The 19,900-nt window shown below is 45.8% G+C and overlaps 1 protein-coding gene across 5 annotated transcripts in view; it reads right to left on the bottom strand.

The window, feature by feature from the left end:
• Positions 1–11,384: 11,384 nt before the first annotated feature.
• Pde8a (phosphodiesterase 8A) overlaps positions 11,385–19,900 on the bottom strand; it is a 122,285-nt gene continuing 113,769 nt past the window's right edge. For 3 of the 5 annotated variants that reach the window (XM_034505813.2, XM_076936812.1, XM_076936821.1), the window contains 4 exons: positions 19,651–19,876; positions 17,859–18,026; positions 12,960–13,089; positions 11,385–12,576 (listed from right to left, as the gene is read on the bottom strand). In XM_034505813.2, the coding sequence (XP_034361704.1) occupies positions 12,470–12,576; positions 12,960–13,089; positions 17,859–18,026; positions 19,651–19,876 (631 nt within the window). In that variant the 3' untranslated portion in view covers positions 11,385–12,469. The remainder of the gene's footprint in view (positions 12,577–12,959; positions 13,090–17,858; positions 18,027–19,650; positions 19,877–19,900) is intronic. The other 2 variants (XM_076936815.1, XM_076936825.1) reach the window with 1 other exon arrangement.

The raw sequence follows: 19,900 nt of genomic DNA, 5'->3' as shown, positions 1-19,900 counted from the left end.
TTTGCATTGTTCTTACTGTTGGGGGGTGCCGAACACTTAGAAGCCTAGTCTTGGACTTGGGGGGATCCTAGCATGCTCTCAGGACATGGTGGAGAGCTGTTGCTCTCAGTTCCCTCCCTTTAGTTTAGCAAAGTTGGTCAGCGTGCCTAGTTGAAGGACAGTGGTGTCAACCAGGGTAAGGGGGTGTGCCTGGGTTTGTTTGTAAGTTTTCTTGGGAAGGTAGGGGCTTTGACGTTTTCCTTCGTGAACAATTTCAATCTGATAGGTTGAAATGTTTCCTCTTGAGTCTTAGAATGGAAAACTCCTCTTTGTATGGGTATTCGGGGCTAGCCTGTACCTTATGAACTTTTTTTTTTACTTCCACGTGACATCTGTTGATAGCTCCATTTAATAGAACATTCTACAAAGAGGGCTTTTGCCCTCAAATTAGCAGCTGTTGGGAAGACCCAGCAATCATGGGGAAGGTATTTTTCCTCCACAGGTGTTCAGTATGTAACTGCTATGCTGGGCTCAAGGTCTGCATGGGGTGCTTGCTCCTGGATGTTTTGTTAGGGTAACACTCTTGGCATAAACTGGACTACAGTGTCTGCTTCTTGAACACTCCAGAGTGTCCACAGAAACAGAATAATCGTCATGTTAGCAGTGCTGGGGTGAGAGTATATGGTGATGTGGGGACAGTTGTAAAATGACCTAGAACTCCAGCCACCTGCCTTTGCCTCCCAAATGCTGTTATTAAAGGTAGGTCTATGCCACTGTCACCAGGGACATTTTCTTTGAGGTTCCCTTCTCCCAGATGAGTCTAGTTTGTCAAGATGACATAAAACTAGCCAAGACCTCTTGCCAATCTATGAACACAGTATATTTTGAATTTTTTTCCAATGTTATAATTTTCAACAAAATCCCCATAGCCAATCATCTGTAATTCCAGGGGATCTGAGGCCCTCTTCCTGGCTTTTGTAGGCTGTACACATGCACAGACATGGAGGCAAAACATCAATCTAAAAAGCAAAAAGGACAACTTCTAAAAACTTGGTTTACCTAAATGATTTACCTAGATTCATAGAGTGAACTATTGAGTCAGTTCCTCAGATGCACTGTTATTTCTTGGGTGGGTGTGTTAAGGTCTCGCTGAGATTAAAGGTGTGCCCCACCACACCTGGCTTCTATGTTATATGTGTGTACAGTCTTACTTGGCATTAAGGTACGGGATTGTGCAGGCTAGTTTAAGTAAGTCAGCTTGGCACTGACTACAGCAGTGGTTCTCAGCCTTCCTGAAACTGGTACCCTTTAATACAGTTCCTCATGGTGGGGACCCCCAACCATAAAGTTATTTTCATTTCTACTGCATTTAACTAATTTTGCTACAGTTAGGAATCATAAATTCCTGATATGTGACCTCTGAGAAGGTGTTTGATCCAAGGGGTCACAGACCACAGGTTGGAAACCACTGAGCCAGAGTGATTAGGAAAGGAGCCCTCAAGGTCTGGCTGTAGGCAAACCTATAGGGTATTTTCTTAGTGATTGATGGAGGGGGCCCAGTCTGCCGAGGGTGGTGCTATCCCTATGCTGGTCCCGTGTTCTCTGAGGAAGCAGGCTGAGCAAACCACTAAGCAGCAATCATCCATGGCCTGGCAGGCAGTCATGTTACTTTTCAGTTACATTTGAGTACTGGTAATTGAACTGGGGTTCTCTGCAAGAACAGCCAGTGCTCTTAACCACCGAGCCATCTCTCCAGACCTTGAATGATAGAATCTTACGTATATATAACTTAGGTGGCTTGAGTTATTCTGTAGAAAAATTGTTAAACACTGCTGCCTTGGGATGGACCATCAGGAAGCCCAGTAACCATAGCCTTCCAGTGAAGTGGGGTCATGGACCAGTTTTAATCATCCCATTACAGTGAGATAGCCTTGTGGTTTTTGCCTGGCTCTTCAGCATGCTCTGTGGGCTAGGTGGGAGGGAGTTGAAGGTTTTCCTTCTACCTTGTCTTTCCTGATGCCGTGGTGAGTGCTAGCTCCTGGGTGTTGCTTTGAGTAGTTCCTCCATGCTGGGAAGTGGTTGGAGCAGGCAGCAATGCCTCCATCCTGACTTAGAGGGATGATTCCACTTGTTTTTATTTGAGATAGGGCCGCTGTAGCCCACTGTATATCCAAGGATGGCCTTGGATCCTCCCAGGTGTAGGGATCACAGGTGTGTACCAACCAACACGCCCAGCTTTCCACTATCGAGTGTGTTTGCTGTGGACTCTTGAAGACAGAGTGTAGTGTTGTACGTCTACTGGGAGTTTTGACTGCATCATGGATGTTTCCTACCCTCACGTGTTGGATTTTGTTTAATGCTTTTTCCAAATCTGTTCTTTGTTGTCTTTGGGGTTTTCTTATTCTACAGTACAGTTCTTAGCTTGCTCTGTTGGCCACAGTACCTGAGATGGTCATGTGACTAGTTCATCTCAGCTGAAATCTAGAAGTCTCAAGATGGTCCAGCTGCTTTTATGTCTGCAGCTTCTGCTGTCAGAACGGGGCAAGCAAGAAAAGGAGGAGACTGAGGCCCCACAGTCTCCACCCAGAGTTTCCCCCCAGTGACCTAAGACCTCCTTCCACCACCTCCCAATAGTACCACTTGGGGATAAAACCCTTAACACACAGGCTTTGTGGGGCATTGAAGATTCAAACTAGGCCTGGGATATTGCTCAGTAGTCAGTGCTGGCCTGATGTTCAGAAGGCCCTAGGTTCCCTCCAGCACTTCATAAGCCAAGTCTCATGCTACATGCCTCTAATCCTAGCACAAAAATAGAGGCAGAAGGATCACAAGTTCAAGGTCAGCCTGAGACAAGAGACCCTGTCTCTAAATAAGATCTAAGCTAAAACAACGGCACCCTAACTTTTGTATGTAGAACGAACCTATTGCTGAGATAAATGAAGCTTACCTATGGTCTGGTCACTTTACATGTTGCTATAGTCGGTTGGTAGTATAGGGAGGCTTTGATGTCAGGATTCATAAGACATTGGTCTGTGGTTTCCTTGTTTTTTTTTTGTTTTTGTTTTTTTTTTAACTTTTTATTCATTTTCTATGTGTGCATATATATGTGTATGGATGTGGCAGGCACACAGCTCAAGGGACAACTTGTTGGGAGTTGCTTCTTTCCTCTATATGGGTTGTCAAAGACCAGCCTTGGCATGGAGAGGAGTTCTGAGAGAAGGGGTGTCTGGGAGCCAGTGAAAATAACTACTGGAAGTCAAATCATGGATACAAGCTGACAACCTTGTTTTGTTTGATACAGCTTTTCCAGTCTTTTTTTAAGAATTATTTTATGTATATGAGTACACTGTAGCTGTCTTCAGACACACCAGAAGAGGGCATCAGATCACATTACAGATGAGTGTGAGCCACCATGTGGTTGCTGGGAATTGAATTCAGGACCTTTGGAAGAGAAGTCAGTGTTCTTAACCACAGAGCCATCTCTCTAGCACCCATACATTTTTCTTTTAACATTGCAAAAGAATTCAGAGATCTTCCTGCCTTGTTAAGTCAGAGGATAAGCTAGTTGGACCCTGTCCTGAAATTACTATGTGTACCACACCTGGGCCTAACCTTGCTATGTCCCAGGCTGACCTTGAACTCAGGAATCTTCCTGCCATTGTATCTGCCTGCCTTTATCTTTCAGACAAGATGGCTCATTAGTGCAGATGCCTTTGGTCCTTTGGATTCATGCATCCTTGTTTTTTGCATAGTTGTGAAGTGATGTATATTTTGAACTCATGTATTTAGAGCTCTTTTCCATAGCCTTAAGGGCTGTCCTGAAGGTCCCAGCGTTGACCATTTTGCTGAGACATTAGCCATACCTTCAGCTCCTGGACTCATGCTGTCTGATTATCATGGAGTCACTGATGTTAACAGGAAGGACATGAAAATATGTACATTACTACACAAATACACCAGGGCCCTATCCCAGGGGCAGGAGCCATGCCACTCTGTCCCCACCAGGGCCATGCCGGGCTCAGCAGTGTGTCCCAGGAATCCAGCTCAAGTGGTCAGGCTTGGCAACAAATGCCCTTACCCACTGAGCCTCCCTACCCACTCTTTTATGATACCTTTGTCTGTGTTGGTATAAGGGTAGTTTTGACCTCACAAAAGGAACTCAGAGATGTTCTCTTCTAGAAAGAGTTTTGCATTTCTTATTCAGTTTACTCATTTCCATCTTTCTAGGACTTTCTACGTTTACCTGGGCTATCCTGGCTATCTGATTTGTTAGCACACAGCGGTATTGCCTGAGAGGCATGTTGATGGGTCTTGTTTCACTGATGACTTCAGCAGTTTAGATCAGGGTTTGCTAATTTAGTCATCTTTTTTTCTTTGTTTTTTATTCGATATTTTATTTACATTTCAGATGTTACCCCCTTTCCCAATCCCCCCCATTAACCCCCATCCCATCACTCCTCCTTTTTTGCTTTCTTTTTGTTTGTTTTTCAAGACAAGGTTTCTCTGTATAGCCCTGGCTGTCCTGGAACTCACTCTGTAGACCAGGCTGGCCTCAAACTCAGAAATCCACCTGCCTCTGCTTCCCAAGTGCTGGGATTAAAGGAGTGCACCACCACTACCTGGCCTTTTTTGCTTTTATACTGTTTAAATTACATGCAAGTATTAAAGTCAGTTCCAGGTTGAGAAACAAACAATACAATAAACACAAACAATCAAGGAACAAGCAAGGCAACAAACACTCCCACGATCACTGTTTCTAAGGGCTTATCAGGATGACCAAAGTATCTGAGCCTACTTCCCTGTCCTAGCCCAAAGTCATTTTCATGTCTGAAGCCTACTTCTTTGTTCTAGACTAAGGTTTAGATTCTGGCCTGAAGTTACTCCTTTGTTCTAGCCAAATGTCATTGGTCATTTTTTAAAACCTTTTTTAAATTTTGTTTTACTCTTTTTACTTCTGCTATTATTTTCTTTTCTGGTGCTGGGGACTGAACCCAGACGCTTGTTCTCGTAGGGGAGTCACGGCCCAGGGCCGTCGCTGCTGCCTTCATTTCACTGCTGTTGGCTAAGTTTACCCCAGTGGAGCCTGTGTTACCGATCTGAGAGTTTTCTTTTTCAGTGTGCAATCCCAGCTGTGCTTCTTCCCAAAGCGAGGCTTTTCGTGTCTGGCAGTCGTTAGTCGGGTTTGATTTTCATATCACCACGGATCCCTTTGCCTTAATCTTGAAGCTACTGACTACGATTCTGTCTTGGAGTGTATCCATGTACACCGATGCACTCCATAGAGGACTGTGTATGCTGTTCTTGTTTAACTAGTGTTTGACAGGTCTCCTCCATGCTTTGTCTGTTAAGCAGTTCAGTATTTTGTCAGTTTCTTGAGGCAGGGCCTCGTGTAGCCTACACTGGTCTGGAGCCAGCTGTAGAGCCAAGAAGAGATGAACTCCTGGTCCCTGGGCCTCTGCCTCCTGAGCGCTGGGTTACAGGCATGTACACCCAATCTGTCAATTTTTGTTTAAGATGGTTTCCTTGGTTCATGCGTTCATATCTGCTCCCTGTGCACTGCCTAAACTGTTTCTCCTAATCCTTTTAGTTTCAACTTGTGTGTGTCTGAATATGAAAGATCTCTTGTATAGAGCATTGCTTTACATTGGAAATACATTCTGACAATCTTTGCCTGCACTGGGACTTAACCCAGCTCCAGTCCATGTATGCTTATATGATTCAGGAAGACTAAAATGCTAAGCTGCATATTTCCCATGTTTCCTGTTGTTCTGTAATCCAGGCTAGCCTCAGACTTGACACTTAGTTGTCTGTTTACTGCGGTGTTAGTATGTCAGCTACTGCCCAGCTTCTCTAAGCATTGACTGTCTTATTTCCATTGCTGTCTGCCTGCTTTCTTTAATATTGATGTTTTTGTTTTGGCTGCACAAGTGTAGGTGCAGTGCTTACAGAAGCCAGAAGAGGGCGCCAGGTCCTCTGGAACGGGAACTACAGGTGGTTTTAGGCTGTCACGTGCATTCAGGAATCTAACCTAGGTCTTCTGCGAGAGCAGCCAGTGCTTTTAACTGGTGAGCTTCTCGCCCTCTAGTTATTTTCTTAATGGTTGTTCCTGATATTATAATTAATGTCACATAACAAGTGATATTAACATAAACCTCTTTTTGTTGTTTGTCGAGACAGGGTCTCAGTGTGTAGCCCTGGCTATTCTGGAACTCGCTGTGTAGACCAGGCTGGCCTTGAACTCAGAGAGATTTGCCTCCCAAGTGATGTAATTAAAGGCATGTGGCACCATACCCACCTCACAAGCTTCTTTTAAACAGCTAGTTTAAAATTCTTGTTTCTGTCAGGATTTGTTTTCCTCAAGAACTGTAAGCAAGGAAGTCAGTGGAGAACAGCATAGCTTTGTGGGGTCTGTGAACAGGGACTGCCAACATAGATGTGGCCTTGGGTCTCTGTTCAGTACAACCTGATGTCTCTCTACAAGTACATCAGGTTGTACTTGGTTGTGGTTGTGTCTCAGGGCCACCTTAGAGTCTGTTTTATCCAGAGAATGATCTGGGATAGCTGTGCTTTCAGTTCTCAACAACTTAGGTTTATTATGCAAGCAAAAGGATGAATAGCAAGCAGCGGAGAAGAATGACATCAAGTTTCCAACAGAGGGGGGTGAGGGGGAAGGAGAGAGGGAGAGGGAGGGGAGGCAGGCGGGCCAGAGGGTTTCCCCTCTGATGGGACTTGCACACAGATCAAGCAGCTAATAGATAAAGCTGGATGATGGTGACACCGCGGTATTGAATGCCCTCTACAGACAGCGGCTGGCAGCCGCTCCCACCACAGACGCCTTGATACCATGGGATGAGCTGGAGTGGCTGCTGTTGGAAAAGGTTCTGCTTCTCGCAGTTCTCAGGGGGCAGTGTTTTCAACACCCTTAGCTGATTACTCTTTGTCCATATTACAGGGCCAGGGGCCGGCCTGCCCAGGATAGGGAGTCTGGAGGACTCCTAGATCCAACAGGCTCGAGCCTGAGACGAGGAGGACCATCTCTCTCTCAGCAAGACCAACAGCATACAGTATAATTTATGTTAGTTTCCCACAGGAGAAAATTTTCTCAAATCCCCTCCATGATCAAAGTAGTGGACAACCAGCTGATGTCACTACAGAGCTGATTTGACTTAGTTGTCACTTGGTAACTCTGAAGCGCTAAGCTTAAGTTCTGTTCTCTTCCTGTAATTGTGGAACATTGTAGCAAGGTTAATCCTTACATAATCTTGATTGCTCTAACTCTGTATCATCTGTGGGTTTATGCTATTGGGGAAATGTATGCTAAAATCAATGTTTCTAATGTTACCATTCTTAAGAAATATCTAAGTGTGCACTCCTCATAAAATCACTGGGAAGGAAAACGGTCAATTTCTAAAGATTTCCCTGCTGAAGGTCCCATGCTACCTCTAGACAGTGACTTTAAACTAGGCTCAACAGCTGGGTATGGTGGTCCATGCCTGGGACCCCGGCCCTTGTGAGGTGGCGTTCAGGAGTTCAGGGGCAGCCTCAGCTGTATTAGACTCTTTAAAAGACAAAACCCAAACAACCAAAAGGTTCTGGGGCTGGGCCTCGGTTCAGAACGCTTGCCTAGCGTGCAGGAGGTGCCACATAACCCAGCGCAGTAATGCTGACTTATAATACACACTTAACCCTGGGTGCTGCATGGCTGGCTGCTTCACACAGGGAGTTCTAGGCCAGCCAGGGCTATATATGGAGACCCCATCTCTAGAAAATCAAAACCAAAACCCAATTCTTAGCACTGGGGAGATAGAGGAAGGAGACTCAGAAATTTAAGGCTAACCAGACAGTGGTGGTGCACACCTTCAACCCAAACACTTGGGAAGCAGAGGCAGAGGATCTCTGAGTTCGAGGCCAGCCTGGTTTACAGAGTGAGTTCTAGGACAGCCAGGGCTACACAGAGAAACCCTGTCTTTGGGGGTGTGGGGGGAGGGGGGGAGATTCAACACTACATAAGGAAGTTAGGGGCCAACCTGGGCTAGAAACCCTGTCTCCAAAGCAAAACAAACACAGATCATCAACAACAAAAAACCCTGAGTGTTTGGCGGCTGATCTGAGGTGAACAATGAGGTCAGAAACTGGTGCTTTATGTAAGGTAATTCTCTGTCACAAAGGAAAAGAATGCATGTTCACATGTGTGTGGATACACGTGTTTGGGGGGCACTGGTGAGTGGATACGTGTATGTGGGGGGCACTGGTGAGTGGATATACATGTGGAGGGCACTGGTGAGTGGATATGCGTGTGTGGGGAGCACTGGTACCTGAGTGACTGGAGGCTTGAGGTTGAAGTTAGGTGCCTCCCTCCATTGCTCTCAACATTGGCTATTGAGACAAGGTTTCTCCTTGAATCTGGAGCTTGCTGTAGGCTAGTTGGGCTAGCAGCTTGCCCTGCTTCTTGTATGCTGGGATTACAGGCAGGCCCCCAGACCCGTGGGGTCAGGGAATCCCAACTCTAGAATTAGTATACTTTTGTAAGTGCTCTTCCCTACCGTGTATGTGTGTGCACGAGTGCATGCACATGTGTGAGAACTCACACACCTTATCACCATCATCACCGTCTTAAGAGACCAAGAGTTAGTTTATTCTAGAGCCCTTTTGAGTGACCAGGGCCTGGGAATGCAATTGCAGGTTACCCCCAAATTCCATGTTTAACATGGAAGCAGTTTAATGAGATTTTTATGGTTTTACAGAATAAAGTCAAAAATCAAGGCAAATACATCCGGGAACAGGCACAGTGAGATGGAGCTTCTCTCCAGGCCCAGGATGCTGTCCCGTGACATCTTAGCTTTTGGGTTGGTGGAAGCCAGTGGCCCACTAAGTCAATGGATTCTAGAAGATGCCTCTCATAGTCACAGGATGTTAGCTTAGTTCTGATGCAGGTGGACAAGGAATGACTGTTGAGGCGAGAACGACCCCGGGATAAGGCCGTTAGCCTCTGGACCTGCGGCGTTCCAGGCTCCCCCCAGGACTGCAGTTCTACCAGTCAGTGTAGACACAGCTTCTTTTCAGGAGTTTCCGTTCACAAGAACCATCTCCCTACTTCCCCGCCCCCCTCCCAAATTATTTTTGTCTTCTCATCCTCAGATATACTAAACAACCAGATATACTAAAACTATTTGTATTTATGTATGCTTGTGGAAGGGTACACATACGTATAAGTGTTCCTGGAGACCAGAAGGGGGAGTTAGAGCCCCTGGAATTACAGGTGGTTGTTGGTGCCGCGAACTAACGAAATCCTGGTCCCTGGAAGAGCAGTTGCCCTTGACCAACAAGCCATTTTCCAAGCCCTAAACTATTTTTAGAAAGCCTGATCTGTCTACCCCCTGGCTGTGTAATTTCCACTCTCTCCTGGACAATGGCACGGAGCCTTGATCTGCCCCGACCCTCCCTCATTGTTCCACCCACAGTGCTGTTCTTGGCCCCAGACTGAATGCTATTGCTTCCTGGCGGCTGAGTTTACGTCCTCCCTTCCAGATTAAACAGGGCCCGCTCCACCGGCCAGGAACCTCCACCGGCCAGGAACCTCCACCGGCCAGGAACCTCCACCGGCCAGGAACCTGGCCTTGCATGTGGGGTTGGAGGCTGTGGAGCAGCGGGGTTAAAGGAAACCGGAAGGGTGGCACCGCCGAGAGGCAGGGATGTGCGCGCCTTCCTTGGGACACCAAGGCTGCGGGATGCAGACTTTTCTGGACAGCGGTGGCCAGGGAGCTCTGTTTCCTTGGAGTCTTTCCTTTCTGACTGGAAGCCACAGAACAGACTGCACAGCCTCCGGCGTGACAGTTGTGAGGGGCCTCAAGTTTCCTCTGGGCACAGCAGGATGAGACAATTGTTCACGGATTCTGCCTCTTCCTGGCCTGTGCGAGCCGATGGGGCTCCACTCCCGGTCCATTGTTTCTGCAGCCACCAGGGAAAAGGCTTCCCTGTGACTCAGCAGCGCTTCTTCCAACAGCCGCCTCTGAAGCAAGTGGGAAGCCAGCTTCCTGCTCCTTCTCTCCTCTCTGCCAGCCCCTTTCCCCCCCTTGTCCATTTACCCCTGTTGCTGGATCTGACCGCTAAAGGGCGTCTGTAGTGAACTGTGCTGGTCTGAGTTACCTGAGTTTCCTTTTGAATGCCAAGCTAAGTGGGTCGGGAGGGGAGCTTCCTTCCATGTTAGGCCTTTTGTCTTTTGGCCACTGAAACTCCCAGTGGCAGCGTCTAGTTTCACTCAAGAGATCTGTCTTTTACTTTATGGGGTGCTGTAGTGTGGGGGTCTCCTACAGTGTCAACGCTAAAGGCGTAGTTTCCAGTTTGGACTTTGGGAGGTGGTAGGAACATTTAGAGTGGTGGAACTCCATCCTCCGTCCTCAGTCTTCGCCACCGATGTCTCAGCACATGGCAGATGGTGGACTGGAACCTCCAGAGCAGCGAGCCCAAGACCCTTCCCTTTGTTTCAGGCATTTGTTACTGTAATGGAAAGCTGACAACACGAGTATTCTACTTGGGATTCAGAGTGCAAGGTACATCCAAGGGCTGGGTCTGTCAAATTGGACCAGGCTCATCAAACCTTGCCTTGCCTAGTGCCTCTTCCCTTTGCTCTTTGTCCTGGATCTCCTAGTGACAGTGGGGAGCATCCCCTCCATCTCCGGATTTTAGGGGTGTGGAGCTGCACACCTCTGTGCTGTCACTCAGCAACGCCCTGGCTTTTGTTTACATGCCCTGCCTTTCGTTTATGTCTGGTCTTCTAGGAGGCCCAGGCAGACACAGGCTTTTACTTGTTTCCCAGACTCCAGAGCAGTGGTTCTCAACCCGTGGGTTGCTGTGCCTTTGGGACCCTTTCACAGAGGTCACATAACAGATATCCTGCATAACAGATATTTACATTATGATTCATAACAGTAGCAAAATCAACAGTTATGAAGTAGCAACAAAAGTAGTTTTATGTCTGGGAGTCAGCACAGCATGAAGAAGTGTATGAACTGTCTCAGTACTGGGAAGGTTAGAACCACTGCTCTACAATGTCTGGTGTGGCTCTTTTCTACATTTTTCCTTTAAAAACCATCTTGTCTACTTTGTCATTCTTATAGCTTTTAGCTCTCAAAACTGTCAGGCATACATAAGTCTGCTCTCTCTGTTCTGGCTGGGGCTCTTGTGGCGGACCAGCCTCCTTTTCTTCACGGCCCTGGGAGGGGTAAGATGTCTCTCCCTAGCTCAGTTATTTTAGGTCAGGCATCTTCATGCAGGACAGCAGAGCCCGTGTTCTCCTCCACAGCAGAGTCTGAGGTCAGACTCGAGAGCCACCGTACTTTTCTGGATCCACAGGACCTTACAACGTTGTTTAGTTGCTAGTTTGTTCTACAAAAGAGATGTCTATATCGAATTTAGAAAGATTTTTTATTATACAATACAAAAACATGGCAACAAATGATTTCTTAAAAACAAATAGTTTAATTTCATCCAGAAAAAAATACAAGTTTAAAATGAGACTAATATTTTGACATGTCATTGGATATCATCTTTATAGTATTACGCTTCTTCAAAATGTGAGGAGATAGAACCTTTATATTTCTAGAGTCAAGTATCCCATGTTAGTTGTAAAATATCAGCCGCTGGGTACCCAGGTTGGCTTTGCTTTTATCGGGCATATTTTATAGAAATGGTATAAAATGAGGCAGGCTTTTAGAAATTCAGTTATAAAATTTTAGGGAGAAAATGGTCAAATCCAACTTTTTCTCTGAGAAGACACCTGCAAAACTCATGACAGCTGCTGCTCAGAACCGGGTCTGCACAGACGTGGCTTCTCTGTGACATACTAGAGTGAGACCCACCACATAAAGCCTTTCCTACTAACATCAAAGAGAAGAGTTTAACATATTCCATAGTGTGGGGAAAATGCATCATTTTAAAATTCTAAATCTGCATTATAAAATAAGTCTGTAACCAAATCACGCACACACAGTCAGGAATCTGGTCAAGGTGTCTGAAATTGGCTTTGGCTTTGAAGTCTTTTTAAATTCATAGAAAACATAAAATGTCTAATAAAATAAATAAAATGTAATAATTGGGATAATCAACCTTAAATGTCTGTGTCTCATTTGCTAGTCAACTTAGAAGTCCCGTGCAGCAGTGTTCCACAACCAGCGGCTGCGCCTGAGATCTGCTCTGTGGCTCAAGGAGCTACGACACATGGTCGCTGTCACTGCCAGGAGAGCCATGGGTCACCTCTGCAGGGTCCCGGCCGTGCCTGTGGTAACAGAGTTGATATAAACCACAGTTCTTGGGTGCCTCACTAAAGAACCTTGGAGCAAGCTATGGCGTCAGAGGGTGGCCACAGAAGGTGGTCACCCCATGTGCTTTCACAGGCTCTGCAGATGAGGGGCCAGCTCTGCCTAACATTGAAAGGGCTAAGAAACTGCAGAGGCCAGGAAGGACAGAGCCGGGGCCAGGTGTGCACCTCACACTATTCTGGAGGGGGCCGGAGGCTGAGCAGCTTCTTCTCATCCAGTCCTTTCCAGTACTTGAAGTTGTCATCGAGGTGCTGCATGAGGTTAGGCAGGTCAACAAAGGCTGGCGAGAGAAACAGGGACGCGGTGTCTGCAGTCTTCTGTATGAAAGGTTCAGGCTTCCCCACTTTCTTTTTGGGATTGGAACTTGGGCCTTCTGCCACAGAGCCCTGCCCTGGCCCAGCATTTTTAAAGGGACAGAAGGGAGTCAGCAGTGATGGCAAAGTCTGGGACGACTGGAGTACAGGGAAACCTGTTCTCAGCCCACCCCATCTGCAGGTGTCGCTCTGCAGCACCTCCCCCAGAGGAGCTGGAGACATCCTTAGGCTCCTCTTTTGGGTACCAACCCTCTGGAGTGGCTACTTTCTCTCCATCTTGAAAGTCTAATCCCCACATGCTACTTCCTAACTAGTGATCGCCCTAAGGAAGATGTTTTGGTCTCCTTACCATCCCAGGCATCAAACATGTCTGTGATAAAGTAGTCAATGAAGGAGATCTGAGACTTGGGAATGCTGCAGGTGTTTCTGTCAAACACTGGCATCACCACAGGCAAGTCCCGCTGTTTCTCTTCGTCGGTCTGTGAAACAGAACACCCATGATCTCAGACATGAATCCTGGCCTGCCACGGAGCATCCCCACCCAGAGTACCTGAGACAACCCCACAGGCTGGCTCGAGAGCCCAATGTAGCAGCAGCCAAGCAAACCAGAGCTGCCAGACAGCGAGCTGTTTTCAGAGTGAAAACCCTTGAGGACATCCCAAACACTCTCAATAGCTGGAAGCTTCCTTGCTAATGTTCTTCGGGTCAGAGCAGTATCTAGTCACCTACCTTAGGTCCTGTCACTCACTACCCACCATCCTCCTACCCACAAACGCCCAATGTGCCCGCATGGGTGCCAAACATGAGCAGAAACATGGCCCTGTCCCTGGACGGGCCTGATGGCCATTTCTCAGCTCCAGCTGTGCTGTCGTGTAGGACTGTAACTACACCTATTAACTAGTGGAGAAAGGGCAGGAGAAATGCCTCACAAAAGTTTATAAAATCAAAAATCTTTCTCAGACTCTTCAAAATTAAAAAAAAAAAATCCCAGAGAGAACATTTCACATTCATCTTAGAAAGCCAATATACCCTAATAACAGCAGACACTGAAAACAAACCCTACAGACCAATATCCATGTGGAGACTGATTAAAACATTTCCAGACAAGATACTGGTACAAATTCAGCATGTGGGAGGAGCTGGGCATAGCTGTGGGTTTCCTGAGTACAGGCGTGCTCACTCGAGGGGTCCACTGTGGGGTGGGGGTGGGGGTGGGGCATTGAAGCCTTAGCACTCAGGAGGCTGGGGCAGGAGGACTCCGAGTCAAGGCTTTGGTTACTTAGTGAGTTCCAGGACAGCCTGAGCTACCAAATAAGGTCTTAGATTCACAGCTTGGATGGCTGAGCAATTGCTTAGTACACAAGGCCCTGGATTCAATCCCCAGAACTGAATACATGAAGCATGGTGGTGCCTTTAAGCCCACTACTGAGGAAGCAGAGGACAGGAGGGTCAGCTTCAGGTAACAGAAGTCAATACCAGGCCGGGGTGGTCGCACATGTGTGATTTAATTATGTAGAAAGCAGGAAGACTGTGGGTTTAATGTTAATAGTGAGACTCTATAAAAAAAAGTTCTATATGATCTGAAAGGGTAATCATATGTTATAAATGTCACAACACAAGAGTTTGTTCATCTGGTCACCAAAGTGGCAGCTGTGCTTCTGATGTCATTCATCTTGTTAGGTATTCTCGTGTGTGTGTGTGTGTGTGTGTGTGTGTGTGTGTGTACACGATCTCATTTCTAGCTCAGATTATAATGGGACTCAGTTTACAGCTGACATGACCTCCAGCCCCCAGTGCTGGGATTCCAGCTGTACAGATCACAGCTGGCCTCGGTAGTTGGAATTTAAACCTTTCTTCTGTATGTGCTAGAATTTCTTTTTTTTTTTTTTTTTTTTTAATTTACCTGATGATGTAAGGTGCTTTTTTATGTAATTATTTGCAATTTATACTATGTTTTATGAAATAGCTACTGAAATATTTACTTATGTCTAACTGGTTGGCTTGGATTACCACTCTAACATAGTTTCATTATGCATTGAGGTCAGTCCTTTGTCAGAATTGACTTGTACTTCTCACAACATGTCCTGCTTACTGATTTTTTTAGCACACTTTTTAAAGCTTTGATGACATCTAATTGTCTTAGGGTTTCCATTGCTGTGAAAAGACACCAAGACCAAGGCAACTCTTATAAGGGACATTTAATTGGGCCTGGCTGACAGCGTCAGTGGTTCAGTTCAGTCCATTCTCACAGCAGGAAGCATGGCAGCATCCAGGCAGACATGGTGCTGGAGAAAGAGCTGAGAGTTCTACATCTCCATCCAAAGGCTTCCAGGCAGCTGGGAGGAGGGTCTCAAAGCCCACTCCCACAGGGACACACTTCCTCCAACAAGGCCACACCTCCTAATAGTGCCACTCCCTGGACCAAGTCTATTCAAACCACCACAGTAATGTATATTTTCTTTTTTCCATAGCTGTTGCTTTCTGAACTAAAAGTCTGTGCATTTCAGAATGACTGGGGAAATTCTGCCGTAGTTTCTCCAGGAGCAGCATGGCTTAGCTTCTGTAGTCCGGCTGACGATCCTGCTGTGAACAGACAGGTCTGTGAACAAGGCAGGGCGCTGAGAATGGATGGATGCTCTCTTTCCAATGCCAACTGGAAAATCTTGGGAGAGTTCCTTCTAATACATGACCAAGGAATGTCTACTTATTCATGTGTTCTTTAAGTTTCTAGCAATGTTTTATGAGGTCGACCATCTATCTATCAGTACATTTACTCTAAGCAATTTGTGCTTTTTATTGCTACTTTAAGTTTTAAAATAATAGCAGTGTTTAAGCTTTATTTTCTGGTTGTTAGTATATAAAATCCAACTTGACTTTTATATGTTGAGCTTATTGTCCTTTATGCTCTAATAAAATCTAATTATTAGTGCAATGCTATATATCTTGTGAATTTTTACGTACACACACACACACACACACACACACACACACCAAACTACAAAAGCAAAACCCCCAAACAAACAAAAAGCCACCAAGTTATCTGCAAATTTTAAGATGTACTATTTTCATACACACACACACACACACACACACACACACACACACACACACACTGTCCATCCCTTGTGAGCAGAGCGAGGAGTGGGCTTTGGTTCCATTATTTGGACAACAGCATGTGGCTAGATGCACCTTATGTGATGTTTTTAATCCCAGCATCAGGAGCCAAAGGTAAGCTTGATCTCCATAGCAAGTTCTAGACAGCCAGGGCTATACAGACCATGTCTCCAACAAAGTAATTTCTTTCTATTCCCAGTCTGCTAAGAGTTCCCGTGACTGACGGATAATGAGCTGTCATGCCCTTTCTGTAACTGAAGCAATGATTGTAAGATTTTTCCTCTATTATTCAAGGGATATAGCAAATTATTAAAATAAGTGACTTTGCTAGTATTCAACCAACATTGCACTTTTGGGAACAAATGGACTCCAACTACTGTCTGATTCTGCTTCCCTGCACTTATGTTCTCGAGAAGCAGACTGTGGTGCCCATGGCGTTACCTGCTGGGCACTGAAAATGGCTAAAGAGTGTGCTGCCCTTTCTTTTCTCATGTAATTCACGAGGCTGGCATTGTTTCTGCCATTAACATTCGAATCATGTCTTCAATAAGTTCTGTCAGCTGCTGACTATGGCTGACTTTGACTCTGCTGATATTAAATGCATACACATTATGGTTATGGGCCCTTCTGTTTCTGGAGCACACGTGTCTTGATGGCTTTGTCTAATTGGCATGGCCGGTTTACAATGTGCATGTTGCTCCTATGGGCCCACCAGCCATCTGTCCTTCATATTTAAAATATTTTTTCTAGTAGTGTTTCTCTGTATAACCTTGGCTGTCCTGAAACTTGCTTTGTAGACCAGGCTGGCCTCAAATTCATAGAGATCTGCCTGCCTCTGCCTCCTGAGTACTGGGACTAAAGGTGTGCACCACCACCACCTAGCTGCCTTGTCTATCTTGTTACTTGAGTATAGACCCAATAGTGTAATGCGAGAACCTTTGCTCAAAATAATTCCGTGTTTTAATACAGATAATTTAAAGAGTCTTGTATACCCAGAAATTGACCTTTAGGGGTACTTCTTTTGCATTTTGGAAAGTCAAGTATACATCTGTGATCCCCCGCTTTCAGCCTTAAGAGCCCCTTCTAGCATGTCTTACACTGCAGGCTTCCTGGGTATGAACTCACAACGTTCCCTTGTCTGAGAATGAGTTTATCTTGCCCTGATCCTTGAAGGGTGTTTCACTACAAACAGAGTTCTGGATTGACAGTTTATTCTAACAGCAGCTTAAACATGACAGATGTCTCACTATCTTCTGACCTTCAAAGTTTCTGACAGGAAATTAGGATATATAAAAATGCCTTTTCTTTTCTTTTCTTTTCTTTTCTCTTCTCTTCTTTTCTTTCTTTTCTTTTCGAGGCAGGGTCTCACGTTGTAGCCCTGCCTAGCCTAGAACTCTCTAATGTAGACAGGCAACAGGCTGGCTTAAACTCACAGAGATTTGCCTTGTCTCTGCCTCATAAGTGTATGGATTAAAGGCAGACCCACAGCTCAGGCCAAGCCCTGCCACTGTCCCAGCCCCGCCCATCACTGCCCTTCTTTAGTCTCTGCATGCATCACTCCCACATCTACACACACTTGAGCAGTTTGTTTCCCTGCTGCTCAGGAAGATGTGAGTGACAGTGTTTTAGGAGAAACCTGCCAACCCAGGATTCCAAACCCAGCAAAGATGTCCTACAAGAATGAGGACCAAAAAATGTAACACATTTACAGATAATGAAAAACAATTTGGGGGGGGGCTGGAGAGATGGCTCAGTGGTTAAGAGCACTGACTGCTCTTCCAGAGGTCCTGAGTTGAATTCCCAGCAACCATATGGTGGCTCACAACCATCTGTAATGGAATCTGATGCCCTCTTCTGTTGTGCTGAAGACAGCTATAGTGTACTCATATAAAATAAATAAACAAATAAATCTTAAAAAAAGAAAAACAATTTGATGACAACTTATTGTTGTCAATAAATGTACAAAATGATAAATTTTCAAAGACAGGATTTCTTTTTAGCATTTTCTTTCCTAGTTTTAAGTTGGTAGCCTCATAGTGTCCCCCTACCCCGAGTCCTTGTCTGTGTGTGTGTGTGTGTGTGTGTGTGTGTGTGTGTGTCTATGAGTGTGTATATTTAAGATGCAGCATCTTACCTGAGAAAAATACTCCTCTGAAATTCGTGCAGCCCACTCGATGCAGTGCTCTAGGGGCCGGCAGGGGTTGGACACATCGGAACACTTAATCATCATTCTTTTGATGAGAGCCCGGCTCTCTGGAGTCTTGAGCATAGCTTCTATGTCTTCCAGACTTCTGCCAACTTCCTGAACCATGAGTGAAGTCAAAGCAATCAGAACAGGCTCTCATGCCCAACTACTTTCCCGGGGGCTCTGAGCACAGGGAAGCTAGCCAGGATCTACGGAGTTGAGGACATCAGCAGTACGCTGTGGGGGCTCCGAGTGCTGGGTGCTTCCTCTCTAGAGGAGTTCAGCAGGACACAGGGGGTACTGGGCCTGGCAACCCCACCCGTCTCTTCCTTGCTGTTCCTTCCCTGTGATTACTTCCTCTCCCAGTTGCTCTGGCTTTTCCTGGCTTTTTTTTTTTTTTTTTTTTTTTTTTTTTTTTTTTTTTTCTTTTCTGTCTCTTCCTATTGGTAAGAAGTTAAAGGCTGGTTTTGTTTTTAGAATCTTTACTGAGAAACAAAATGAGTTGGAAAAATAGAATTCTTTCTTCTCACAACAAAAGTGGTCTGTGGTCTACCAGTCCCCAAAGCCAAATCCTCAGCAGGCTCTGTGACAGGCATTTGGAGATTCAGCCTTCAGTGAACCCAGACAAGGTTAAGTGACAGTCCCTCACACTGCCTCAATATTGATGACATATGAAGGACACCAAGTCCTTTTTTTTTTTTTTTTTTTTTATGTGTACTCACAAAGAATCTGTGGGAAGAACCATTCCTATTACATTAATAAACAAGGGCAGGGTGCAGAGCAAGGCGATGTGTCCAGTGCCTCCCAGCAGACAGACAAATGGGAGCTGTGCTGGGGGTGCTTGGCTCCTCCTGTTCTACACTGACCTGTGCCTGAGCTCTACTGTCCTGTGGACAAGGAACCGGTACAGAAGGATGGCGGGAACAACACCTGCTCCACGGCAGGCATCTCCTGCCGGCATGACATCAATGTCACCTTTGCTGGGAAGTTGGGGACGCCATACTCCAAATCCAGAAATTTGCAGTAACAATAATGTCACTTTGGTGATCCCAACAGAAGCTCCTTCCCAGCCCAACCCCTCTGCCAAGACAGCTGCTGCCACCGTGGACACACTCATGAAAATGGCTGTTAGGAGCCAGGGTGGCCGTGCACACCAGTGACACCTTCCACCCCAGCAGCTGGGAGGCACAGACAGGCACATCTCTGTGAGTATGAAGACAGCCTGGTCTACTTACTGAATTCCAAGCCAGCCAGGGCTACATAGTTAGAGACTGTCAAAAAAAAAAAAAAAAAAAAAAAAAAAAAAAATTGGGGGGACAGAGGGAGGGAGAGAGAAAAAAAGAACCCTCTTGGGCTCCAACTGGCCCTGACTACTCAAAGGGAGGGGACACTCTGAGACAGAGCACAAGATGGCCAGTGTGAACACGCTTGTTCACACGTCTACTTGTATCGCTTATTTCTCTTCCTGCCAGAGTTTTGCATGTTAGTGATTTTTTTTTTTAAACCAATGAAAAAGAAATTCACCAAGCCCAATGCTCGCTCCTCTAATCCAGCACCTGAGATCTGAAAGATCACTGAGTTCTTAGGCAGCCTGGGTTACACAGTGATGGCTGCAAGGTAGGTAGGTAGGTAGATGATAAATGATAGATTAGATACAAGACTGATAGTTTAGATAGACAAGCAAGCAAGCAAACAAACAAATAAATCAAATGAAAGAAAGGAAAGAAAATGGAAAACCCACTTCCGCCTGCCCACCGAGGGCACTGCTATCTGAGATCTTCACAGCACTGCCGAGTGAGACGCCCGGATGCACGGCCTCAGAATCAGCTCTTCTCACCTCATTTTCTTTTGCTGCCAAAGGCTTGTTGATGCTGTTGATAAATTTGTTAACATGTTCAAAGTGCTTTGTCATTTCCGTGGCTAGGACCATGTCAATAATACTCTGGCGTAGTGTCCGGTAGTCATTCCTGTTTCAGACGACAGAGAGGTTG

This window comes from Arvicanthis niloticus, chromosome 1 (genome assembly GCF_011762505.2).
Source record: "Arvicanthis niloticus isolate mArvNil1 chromosome 1, mArvNil1.pat.X, whole genome shotgun sequence".
Taxonomy (NCBI): Eukaryota; Metazoa; Chordata; class Mammalia; order Rodentia; family Muridae; genus Arvicanthis; species Arvicanthis niloticus.
Note: the sequence above shows the minus strand (reverse complement) of the source record. Positions and strands in the feature narration are given on the sequence as shown.